We start from the raw sequence: 12,634 nt of genomic DNA, 5'->3' as shown, positions 1-12,634 counted from the left end.
CAGTGGCCAGACTTGACACTGTGCATTACTGATGAGCATTGCCGGCCCTCTGTGGCGGATTTATTCTGGACCAGCATCAAGGTTTCTAATAAACAAGGCCGTCCAAAATGCACGCTTGTGTTTTACAAGAGCCAAGCCTTCTGGTAACATGCGAGTCCAAGTGAGCTGCGTCCCAGACCTGGCTCATGTTCTCACATATCTTCCAGGAACACGGCTTGTGAAGGAAATCAATACCATAGCTAGAAAGAGCAATCAAAAGGTCAGGACTAATGAAAACAAGATTCCTTGTCATTTCTGTATAAATGATCTTTTAATGTCTGGATACAAAGTGTTATTTACAATATCAGTGACAGATCTCCCCCCCTCCAATACAAAACAGAATATTCAAGGAGCGTACAGATTACAAAAAGCAGCAGGAGCTTTAGACACTAAATTGCCTTAGCACACTAGAAATTCTGGCTCCTAGGCCAAACATCTTATAATGCACAGTGCACATCTCAAGATTCAGAGCCAGAGTGTATACTTGTAAATATGGCTCCTTACGTAATGGGTTTTCTCACATTATAGGACTGGTATGTAACATGTGCTGTTGGTGAGGCCTAGTCTCCTCGATTGTAAGGCTACGGCATCCTTCACTTTGGAAGAGGAGCTATGATGACATTCTTATAACCTTTCACCCCTTGTAGGCGGTCACTTTCAAAATTCACTGCTAGCTTGCGAAGTCCAGAGAGTTGAGGCATGAGATCCACCCGTACTTTGGCATCTTGCCCTGGATCTATAGGACAGTCTCTGTAAGCATAAAATGAAAGATTTGTTGCAATATAATGTGTTTCCATTTAAAGGAGTTGGTCAGAAAAAAATAAATATACATTATATATATATTGTGCCAAAGTTTTATGCAAGAGTGGGAAACATTAGAACAAAGTCTGGGATTTTGTATGATTATAGACAGGTGTACGAGTAAGCAAGTTTACCAAACAGGTGGTAATGATCATCATTTTCATATCTAGTTTAAGCAAAGTCATTAACTGAAACAGAAACTGATGTGTTGGAGGCTTAAAGCTCAGTAAGGAACAGCCAAATTCTGGCATAAAGTTGATGTTGTGGAAGACAATCTTGCCATTGTAACTGACCTGTGATATGAAACTAAGCACAGCATCAAGACACAAGGTGGCCTGTGAGTAGGGTGAAGGGCCCAGTAACAAATGGCACAGGCCCCCCACCCAAAGTTTGGATTTCAATGGTATCTAGATCCTCAGGTGGAGGAGACGGCTGACAGCTTCCTTTTCCGTCACTCATTTTGTGTGTATGAGGCTCAATGCAGCATTTTGCAGGCAATATGTCACTAGATCACACCTTCTGCATGGAGCCTCAGTCCACACTGAAAAGCATTGTGGGAACGCTGCTAGGTAAGTATTTTTTATTAAAATATTTTATTAGTCATTATTTGAAAACTATTGAGAGCTGAGAGCCTCATAATGTCAGGATGTGACAGTATGAAGTAAGGGAGAAAGGCCTGAAACTGTCACTGGAAGTGGAACCCTAACTACTCTTTATGGTAGAGAGGCCTGCATCTCCGACCTTACCATGGTCCTGTTAAACCCTAATCTGTCCCCTCCATGAGCCCATGAGGTATGGGACAGAAATATAAGGGAAATCAGACACAAAGGCAGACAGGGATAACTGAAAACCACTATCATACAAAACAGTCACCAAAAATAGGGAGGAAAGGAGGGGAAGGGAGGAACAAACAAACCAAATAGGAATAAGTAAAAGGAGATAAACTCTCACAAACCTACTGCACATAGAACATTCAACTACTACTCCCAACTCCAACTACACAGCTCAACACTTTCCAGGAAGAATATTATTTCATGAGCAAGGAAGGAACGCCCCCAGCTACTATATGTATTGAGATGAGATTATGTCAGCATCTGCAGCTGGGATCAACAACCTGCATGTTTCCAGACAGTATGGAAAGAGTCCTTAACCCTTTCACCACTGATGGAAAGGAAATCCATTTAAAATAGGTCATGAATTACACCGTTCATAAAGAGGATGCTATGTGTAGTGGGGCTGTGGGGCCATCATACCATGTATAGGGGGGCTCTGAGGCCATCATACCGTGTAAAGAAAGGCTGTGGGGCCTTCATACTGGAAACAAGGCCAAATGACTTAACTATGCCCAAAAACATAGGAACTGGTGCTCTGGAGTAATGAGTGAAAATATGAACTATTTGGCTGTAATAGAAGGCAGTTTGATTGCAGAAGGGCTGGAGATCGGTGCAATAATAATAATCTTTATTTTTATATAGCACCAATATAGTCCGCAGTGCTTTACAGTTTGTACACATTATCATCGCTGTCCCAGATGGGGCTCACAATCTAAATTCCCTATCAGTATGTCTTTGGAGTGTGGGAGGAAACTGGAGAGCCCATAGCACATAAACACAGGGAGAACAGCCAAACTCCTTGCAGATGTTGTCCTTGGTGGTGTGCCACCGTGCTACCCCCCCAATAATGAGTGTCTTCAGGCAACAGTGAAGCATGGTGAAGGTTCATTGCAAACATGGGGTTTCATTTAAGCAAATGTAACTGTGAATTTGGTCAAGATTAATTTTCCCACACTTGCCTAAAACTATTGTGTATATATGTATACAGCCATCCTAGTACATTCGCGCCCTCAGTGATTGTAACTTATGCTGTGTGCACACGTGGTGTTTTTTTTTTTTGGAGTTTTCGCGGCTTTTTTTACGCACGAAATAGCCGCGAAAACACAAAAAAAGCATCCTATGCAATCCTATGGGATTCCGCAATGCTGTGCTAATGCTGCGGATCTTTCCGCTGCGGAATCGCATAGCGGAAAAATCTGCAGCATGCTCATTGTTTTTGCAGAATTGCGGGGATTCCGCACCCATAGGGTTGCATTGAAACACTCATTTTACGCATGTGGCTATGCCCAACATGCTTGAAGTGAGCGCTTCATGTGCGGATGGTACCCAGGGTCTGGAGGAGAGGAGACTGTCCTCCAGGCCCTGGGTACCATAATCCTATAAAAAATAGAATAAAAATAAAAAATATTATTATTCTCACCTTCCCGACGGCCCCTGATGTCCTTCCTGCCTCTCACCACGCTCCCGGCATCTTCCGGTCCCAGTAATGCTTTGCGCGAATGACAGCGATGACTTCGAGAGGGTGACGTCATCTCAAGTCCTTCGCGCAAAGTATTACTGGGACCGGAAGATGCCGGGAACGTTGCAGAGCAGATCGAGGGCCGTCGAAAGGTGAGAATAACAATATTTTTAGTTTTTTTACATCCTATCTTTTACTACTGATGCTGCAAAGGCAGCATCAATAGTAAAAAGTTGGTCACACTGGTCAAGCACTATGCTTGACCAGTGTGACCAACCTGTCAATTAGTTTTCCAAGCAATGCTACAGATCGCTTGGAAAACGCTAGCATTCTGCAAGCTAATTACGCTTGCAAAATGCTAGTTTTTTGCAGGAATTCCGCATGCGGATTTCCCACGAATTTCCCGAGGCAGGGAGTTGTGGAATTGCCGTGGAAATTTCCGCTGCAATTCCACACGTGTGCACATAGCCTTACTCTCACTCACTTAAAACTCAGCTCATTGGACAAGAATGCGTAATGCAGCTTTTGAGAACTAAAGTTATACCTTTTTATCACCCCCTAATCAGGTACAATCCCTTGAAAAAGTCAATGGTTAAGTGTTCTTGATCCAGATGCCACACACATTATCATACTTACAGTTCCTTAACTACAGGTCCATCAGTCACACCAGCTCCCTCCACAGTAAAGCTACATCCAACCAGGGGTTCTGATAAAGGATTCTTAATGGAAAGCTCGGCAACCAGCTTCCTCTGTTGTTTGGGCTCTCCTAATATCTGGTAAAAATAATGGAGGGTCCGATTAGTAATGTTACTTTAACATTTCAGTTTTGGGAAATTGTATTAGACAACAAACATAGTCTCTGTCCTAAGTGAAGAAAGCTTAACTGTTTTCATGTATAACATCATCTACTGTATAAATGTTTGGAGATACTGTACAGAATAAGGAGTGCAATGGAAATGCTTACTCAATGTGGCTATAATCTTCCAAGACTGCTGTGACATAGAAATAGGCTGTTGATAGACAGTCACAATGATGTACCCCCTTAATGCTAGACATGGGTAAGAGCTAAGAAACACAGCATAACAGAATTATGTCACTCTTCGAATATTAGAGAGTTCTGCCAAATTCAGTCATCAGAACATCTGAAGCTGCTCAGTTCAGTCCCTGCAGAGCTCATCCACAGCTTGATTTGGGTCATTACACGGGTAAGTGATGTCATGAATCAGCAGGAAATTCTGATCTACAATGTGTACTCATATTCACTACAAAAACACACTATACTTGTCCTCCTGGGGATCTGATTGAGAGTGTATCCAGAACAACCCACCCAAACAATTGGTTGGTAAATGCGCTATGTCAAGATGACAGCACAGGTGCAGCAGCCAAGTCGGCCTGGTCAAAAAACAGTAGGGTGACTGCGATTGACAGCTGCCCTACTATACTAAAAAAAAAAAAATATAGCATTCTGACTATTTAATCCCTAAGGCATCATAATTACTGTTTTGGCTCCTTTTGAGAAATCCATGTCAACCTCACAAAGTGATTTTGTATGGAAAGTTCAGAGCTTAACAAAAGATCCCATGCTTGTCCAGTATGAAAGCTTAGGTTGAGGTATTACATAGAAGAGGGAGGTGTACTCATCTGTTCCTAGCCCAAATATCGTCACTGTTGTAATAAATTGGTGATTAGACATAGTGGTCCTCTACATTATACCAGGAGATATTTCTCAATAATACTGTGCAAACTATAGCTCTCGCCCCATCCTCATTAGAGCCATATCATCATTAGTGCCATCAGTGTACCAATTTAACACAACTGTTGTACCATTTGGGCACCTTCCAAAAGCTCCTTACTCACTTAAAGTAAACCTATCACGTGAAAAATACTCTATTGACCTGCAGATATGGGGTTAACCTGTAGGTTAATAGCATTTTAAACCTGCTGGGCACCCACATTTAGACCTCCACTGTTGTGGGGAAATTAACTTTATTCCTCTTAGTAGCGTACCGGTTTCAGTCATGGGGGTGACGTCAACGCAATTTCAGTCACCACTTTGTGTAAAAAGAGTGGTGGCTGTAACTGGTCCCCGGCAGTGACTGACAGCTAGGTCTAATGCTGAGTTGCTGTCAGTTAACGCTGGGGTTCCAGCTTCAGCCACCGCACAGAGTAGTGATTGAACCCGTGCCGGCTCCACCCCCGTCACTGAAACTGGAACACTTAATAAAGTTAAATTTCTCCTGGCAGTCGGGGTCTAAGTATGGGCGCTGGGCAGGTTCAAAATGCAATTAACAATCACGTTAAGCCCATATCTGCAGGTTAATAATGTTTTTCCACATGACAGGTTCTCCTTAAGGATTCAAGATGGTTTATCACATCACATGAAACTGTAACAACCTGTAACATCAGCTGTTGTGTCATCTAATTGTGCTGATAGGTGGTGGTCCTGGAGGTTAGAAATCCATCAAACATTGAAGGCCTATCCTGAGGCTAGGTCATCATTATTAAAGGAATTGTCCTGATAAAAAATAGTTAACACCTATGGGCAGGGTAGGTGATAACTTACTGATTGGGAAGGGTCTGGTAGGCCCACACTGATCAGTAGAGTAGGGAATCCTCATGACAAAATGGAATGTCACTTTGGACGCCTGACCACTGCTCCATTTATTCACCATGGGGCTGTGATCAATAAGTTGTCACTTATACTGCAGATAGCAATGTAAAATAGAGAACCAAGGCAACAATGGGCCAACATTTTGGTCACATGACCTTGTTCATAACCACATACGGAATACAGGGGCTGATTCAGATAGGCAGTGTCCTGTGGAAAAAACAGTTAACACCTTTAAGTCCTAGCATACCCCTTTTATTGCCTTTTTATGGCATCCTGCCACCAATGATTACAACTTCACTTGTGAGTAGATACACTTTGGGTGGAATAAGATCATGCAATAAAAGCAATGAGTTAATAATAATTCTTAATGGATTTCCTTGCCAGTCTGACTGTATAAACCAATGATGATGCATGCACTATATTTCATTCAGACTTACCCTCATTTTAATGTCTGGGTTTTTCACATAAATGTCTCTCACAGCAAGAAGAACATCATTATTAGAATAGTCATGGAGAAGAGCCACCACTTTGATCATGTTGTCTTGGGTAAGACTGCTGCCATACTCCTCATAGAGGATCTTCAGGGGCACAGTATTATCTGACAGTAAAGAACATCAATAGTCAGTGAATCAATGTAAATGAATAAAATGAAGGAAAAAATATGAAAAGGAATTATACATGAACATCTTGACAATTAAGTCATCAGCGGCATTGCAAGGGTCTTAAAAGATTAGGGACACTGGTCTTCCCCAAAACAGATGGGCCCATTTAAACAAGACTAGCACTGTTGGAATAAAGATGGGCATGCTGGAATTAGATGAGCTTTGGAGTCCCTCCCGGCCCATTTTGTCAGAGCTGGGAGAAATTGTTGGCAAAATTCTTAAAATTTTGGCACCAAATTGCGCATAACTTTCTACTTTTCAAAGTTTTATGCCAGAATTCTGGTCTGAAAGCTTTAATGAATCGGGGACTATGTGTTTTGCAGCATGGCTCATTCCAGTGTGGTGCCAGCCTCTTTTGGAATAGGCAAAATACAAAAATGAGTTAAAAAGAACCCCAAAACTCAGAATGAGTTAGACTGCAAATCCTCTGAAAATTTTAGTCTATCGTCTAGTCATTTGTGCGTACTGTACATTATAGATGCTGCGAGGAGGATCCCTGTGACATTCACATGACATCAGTAGATAAGAACCATTAAGTGTCACATGACTGATCTCTTGCTGTTCAGCCTAGAGTTTTCTTCTTACTTATTATGTGTTGCTTATATAGTGCCATCTTATTCCACAGCGCTTTACAGATATCATCATCATTGTCCCCAACGGGGCTCACAATCTAAATTCCCTATCAGTATGTCTTTGGAGTGTGGGAGGAAATTGGAGAACCCGGAGGAAACCCACCAGACACTGAATAACATTCAAACTCCTTGCAGATGTTGTCCTTGGTGGATTTGAACCCTGGACCCCAGACTGTAGTGCTAACCACTGAGCCACCGTGCTGGCTTTCCTTTGTTCTAGACATAACACAGAAATAATCATCCACACATTTCAATATGAATCTGAAATAATGAGATCATAGCTGAATGTGAAGGAAAGGTCCGAGTCTGGAAGTGATTTGTTCCTTCCAACACTACAAAAAAAAATCCTGAATAAATGATGGCAGTAGATAATCATATATTGCATAATAGGGTTTGCTCTTCTGTAGATTTACAGTCAATATGGATGCAGCCTTGCAGAACCCTTATTGCCAAAATGTGATGTAATACAACTACGCGGCCCATTTATTATTACCACAGCGAATGTACTGTAAAACAGCAATGAGGAAAGAGAAGTCAGAACGGACACACGAAAATTAAACTTCAGATGCAAGATGCTCGATGGACAAGCTTTCCTGAGAAATTCAACATCACCTTTCCTATGGTGAATCTATAAAATGTGGAAAAAATAGCCATATATGCCCAGTAAAGAAGGCTGGTTAATGGTCTAAGAATGAATAGCAGTCTCCATTGTAATCCCATCATAAAAGTGATAGGCTCAGTCAACAGTTGGCAATCTATAATAATGGGTATAGGGCGCCATACCGGGACCACAGACAACCAGATGTGGACGTGTACATCAGTTTGCCAGGTAGGTCCGGCTCACTTCTCACTACGGTACTAAAAGTGGGTGCCATTGGCCTGATGGTTTAGGAACCTGGAGCTCGCATTCCTAATCTAATATTTTAGGGGCACTGTATTATAAACCGTCATAAAGTGGTTATGTCAGTGAAAGCTAATACACAGCAGGATCGGACACAGACAGGAGAGGAACCTTGTGCAAAACAATATATGGGCCCTTTGCAGCCCAATAGCTCATCATAATGTACAATTCCAACTTCTTTGGGGGATAGAAGTGACCCCCTTACCTCTCAGACCCCTGCGCTGGCTGTACAGGTTGCACAAATGGTATGTTCAACACAATATACAAGGCATCAACCAATCCAGGACCAGTTCCAAAGTCAAGGCTAGTAAAAACTTTAGTTACCCGACTCGTTTTGGTTGTCCCTGGCTCAAAGTTTCCACTCAACCCAAAAAAAAGCCCAGGAAGCGTCTTACAGTTTCAGAAAAATAGATGGGATTTATAGGGATCTCGCGCCCTTTGTGCTTCTTCTTTCACATAGTGTAAACGGACCAGTGGTGGGTTTTTTATCTGAGCAACATGTCAATTTCTGTTTCGGGTTCACTGAGTTTTATGTGTGGATATTCCCCATAGAATTACATTAGATGAAGAAAATCTACAGGTGAAAAATGCATATTCATTTTTAGTGTGTCCCTGATGTGGAAACGCACTAAAAATGCATATAATCTGCACATGACTGTATCAAAGCTTTGTCACATACCAAGAAGGGTCAAAAACAAATCAACTTTATTCAAAGAATTACATATCAACAAGAGCTGTCATATAAGGATGGAGATAAGCCATTTATTAATCCATTGAAAGCACTGATCTTGATGGATGTAGATCGGTCATGTAATTAAGTACAATTTATCCTAATTGCTCTGAATACAATATTCTCCATTACTTCAGGTCATTTTGTGACACAGACAAGATAGAGATTGCAACCTGGAAGCTCTGAACTGAGCCTCAGGCACAAATAGCTATGTACAATCTGCATTGATTTTCATTTACAGTCAAGTTGGAAAATCTGAGCGGGAATAATCTATAGCCACAGCAATAAACTGTATAGATGCGCCTAGGGGCACATTTATACTAAGTATCACTAGTACATTAGTTTTTCTTGGCACAGATCACATTGGTTGCGTGCTGAAACTGGGACTGAATGAAAAAAATTGTTAAATACTATTTTTTTAATTTATAGTCTTCCGTACATTTTGGGGTGTCCCATAGCTGTAAATGGAGTAACATTAAATATGACAGATCTAAATCTATCAAGCAACATTCCCCATTGTATTCAATTTGGCACAGTCTAGTCTCACGCCATGTTGTCCCTATATGATGCGTGATTAGTAAATCTGACCCATTGTGTCGTTCTTGGTCAAGGTGTGGGGGGTGTAAAAGGTGTATAATATATAGTTTGATAAGATAGACCATAAATATTAGATCCTAGCTTAGTACAGTCTGCTTTCTGAAATCTGTACGTGCCAACTGATTAGCCGTGGATCTCCGAAAACTTGGTGGCACTATGTTTTGGAAGTCAGACTATATGGTGGCATGCATAGTTTTTACTGCCTTCCGCATCCACCACACAACAGGGATCTCTTTATTGGTAATAGAAGGTTTAACACTTAGCAGTCAATACAAAAAAAGTCAAAGTCAAAAAGCATTCATTTTTTGTTTGTTTTTTTTGTTCTTTTAATCTTTTTGAAAAATTATGCTCTGGATAAAAAATTAAACAAATTAGAAACCATTGTGTAAGGCTATAGGCTATAGGAAACATCCCAAAACAATGAGCTCTAAAAAACAAAGTTCTAGAATTCAGCACTAAACTATAAATCTAATGTTGATGTAGTAAGTCTATACACATAGCGTAGTAATAGTACATATTTGCACAAGCTAGGTCTTTCTCATTCTCATTACTTGTAAGGATATACCTATAGGTGTGCAGAAACCGCAAGTCAAATCCAGGCTCTGATGCCTGGATGGACCAAAAAAGGTCCATCCTTAGTTGTCTCCTCCTATCAAACAAATGTTAAAGTTAGGTGACAGTTTGGGAGTAAAGTTTACATTGGTACCAAGAAGCTTCAAGCGTCTGTGATTTTTCATTTTCCTTATATCCAATAAATGTTAGCCTTCTTCTTTCCAAAGACCGTCATTCTAGAAAAACATTTTCACGACAACTCTGCAATAAGTATTGGTCTTGAAATGTAAAAAGTGTAATTTAAATGGCCATGCCTTCTTCGAATCAAAATGTCAAAATTAATGGAAGTGCAGATTTACGAGAATAGGAACTGTTAATATGACCCTCCAGTTAATGAATATATTCACATGTTCAGTATAATTGCTATATTCAGCCCTGACATTTTATTTTTATGATAATCTTGTTAGCAGCAAAAAACTTTACTGTGACTACATTGGAAGTCATGGTGATGGCTGTTCCCATACCTTTTAGGCCATTGCTGCTTCAAAGAACATAAAGGGATCCCATAGCACTCTGCAAATCTATAATAATAATTGCCCTAAGCAGCTTCCGGTTGTAACAACTTCCGTCCAGTTGTAACCGGTGACATCACCGCACACCTCTTTCCATGTTAGGCTACTTTCACACATCAGTTTTTTGCCGTCAGGCAGGATCCGGCTTTTTTTTTAGAAAAAACGGATCCGGCATAAATTTTGGAGAACTGTAGAAACGGATCCGGTTTTTTGCTGGATCCGTCTCTGTTCCTGGCGGCTGGCCAATTGGATCTGAGCATGCGCAGACTTAAAAAAACCGGATCCGGTGGCTGGATCCGTCTTTTTCTGGATCCGGCGCATTCCGGCGCCCATAGACTTTCATTGTAGCAAAAAGCTGGAAGCGCCGGATCCGGCGCTTCCGGCTTTTTCGCCGGGGACAAAAAACGTTACAGTAGCCGTTTTTTCCAGACGCCAGAATGAGACAAGTTGCCGGATCCGGCAAAAAACGGATGAAACGCAATGCCATCCGGCACGATCCGGCGCTAATGCAAGTCAATGGGGAAAAACCGGATCCGGCATTGCATTTTGCCGGATCCGGTTTTACAAAAAAAAGCCGGATCGCGCCTGAAGGCAAAAAACTGATGTGTTAAAGAGGCCTTAACCCTCAACACACACACTCCTCTCACCTTTCACCATCTCCACTCACGTCCACTCACTCTTTCACTCCACATACGACCCTTTCTCTCACTCCGTCTCTCATACTCACGCAGTCATCGCCGCTGATCCACGATCCCCGACTTCTTCTTCCGCCGGCGCCATCCTGGATCCAGACGTCCTCCACGCCGGTGACATGTTCTTCAGGCGACGCCATTTTGGATCGGCGAAATCCCGCGATAGTCAAGATGTCGCCGGCGTGGAGGATGTCGGGATCCAAAATGGCGTCGGCGAAATCTCGCGAGATTTCACCGACGCCATTTTGGATCCCGACGGCATCCACGCCAGCGACATGTTCTTGCAGCGACGCCATCTTGACTATCGCGGGATTTCACGATACTCAAGATGGCGTCGCTGCAAGAACATGTCGCCGGCATGGACAACGTCTGGATCCAGGATGGCGCCGGCGGAAGAAGATGTCGGGGATCGTGGAGCAGCGGCGATGACGGCGTGAGTATGAGAGACGGAGTGAGAGAAGGGGTCGTATGTGGAGTGAAGGAGTGAGTGGAGATGGTGAAAGGTAAGAGGAGTGTGTGTGTTGAGGGTTAACATGGCAAGAGGTGTGATGCTATTGCATCCTCCCGATGCGATAGCATCAGGCCATAATCTAGTATTATAATAGTCCTCAAATTTTTTGTGTAGGAAATAGTGAATGTCAGGTTGTTCATAAACATTCATAAAAGTTTTACAGTTATTCCTAATACTTTGTAAAGGGTACAACTTCCAGAAGGCTGAGAGCCTCATCAAAATGGAGTATCTACTACATCTACAGCGTCAACCTCCAGTGGAAGTATCTACTATATCTACAATGTCTGCATCCAGTAGCTGTACACACCCTAAAATGATGCACGACTTAGCACACATTGATTCTGCTAGCACCATTATGGTCAATGGCCCCGTTGGCACGTATGCCCGAAACCCGTTTTGTGGGATGTTCGGACACAGGCCTCAACAGGACCACTGAACTTGGGCAAGAAAGCAATATGGAAGCACCCTAAGGGATAACTTTAAAACTGAGCACAAATCTTTTAATGTATCCATACACTCGAGAAAGCTGTTACCAATAAGACCATTTAGCTGCCAACTATTGCTGCCAACTCATCCCATAATTGAGCACACTTTGTTCGCAGGATGAAGGCAGAAATTGGATGATGGTCGTGCTGTAACAATTAGGAATTTAATAGTGAGAATATGGCATCTTTTTTTGCTTTTAGATTTTAAAGGGAACGTGTTATGTCCAAAAAACGCTATTAACTTGCAGATATAGAGTTAATCTGGAGCTTAAAGGGAACCTGTCACCCCCCCAGGGCGTTTTTCATTTAAAGAGCCACCTTCAGCAGCACTAAGGCTGCATTCTGTGAAGGTGGCTCTTCTTTTTCTGACCCCTAGTAACCTTGAAATATCGACTTTTATAAATAGCTCCTCATACCTGTAATGTGTCCCATAGGTATGATGTGTCCCCCTGTATCAGCCGCCTACCATCAGTCCATCATACCTGTCCGGTGTCTCGGCGCCGCCCACCATCTGTCCATCATGCCTTAGTGCTGCTGAAGGTGGCTCTTTAACTGAA

At 42.2% G+C, this 12,634-nt stretch overlaps 1 protein-coding gene across 1 annotated transcript in view; it reads right to left on the bottom strand.

The window, feature by feature from the left end:
• Positions 1–291: 291 nt before the first annotated feature.
• TGM2 (transglutaminase 2) overlaps positions 292–12,634 on the bottom strand; it is a 51,161-nt gene continuing 38,818 nt past the window's right edge. The window contains exons 11-13 of the mRNA XM_073555269.1: positions 6,181–6,341; positions 3,769–3,905; positions 292–789 (exon numbers count right to left, since the gene is read on the bottom strand). Of these exons, the coding sequence (XP_073411370.1) occupies positions 633–789; positions 3,769–3,905; positions 6,181–6,341 (455 nt within the window). The 3' untranslated portion in view covers positions 292–632. The remainder of the gene's footprint in view (positions 790–3,768; positions 3,906–6,180; positions 6,342–12,634) is intronic.

This window comes from Dendrobates tinctorius, unplaced genomic scaffold, assembly GCF_039654945.1.
Source record: "Dendrobates tinctorius isolate UK_male_01 unplaced genomic scaffold, ASM3965494v1 ptg000223l, whole genome shotgun sequence".
NCBI lineage: Eukaryota > Metazoa > Chordata > Amphibia > Anura > Dendrobatidae > Dendrobates > Dendrobates tinctorius.
This window is presented reverse-complemented; position numbering and strand designations above follow the sequence as displayed.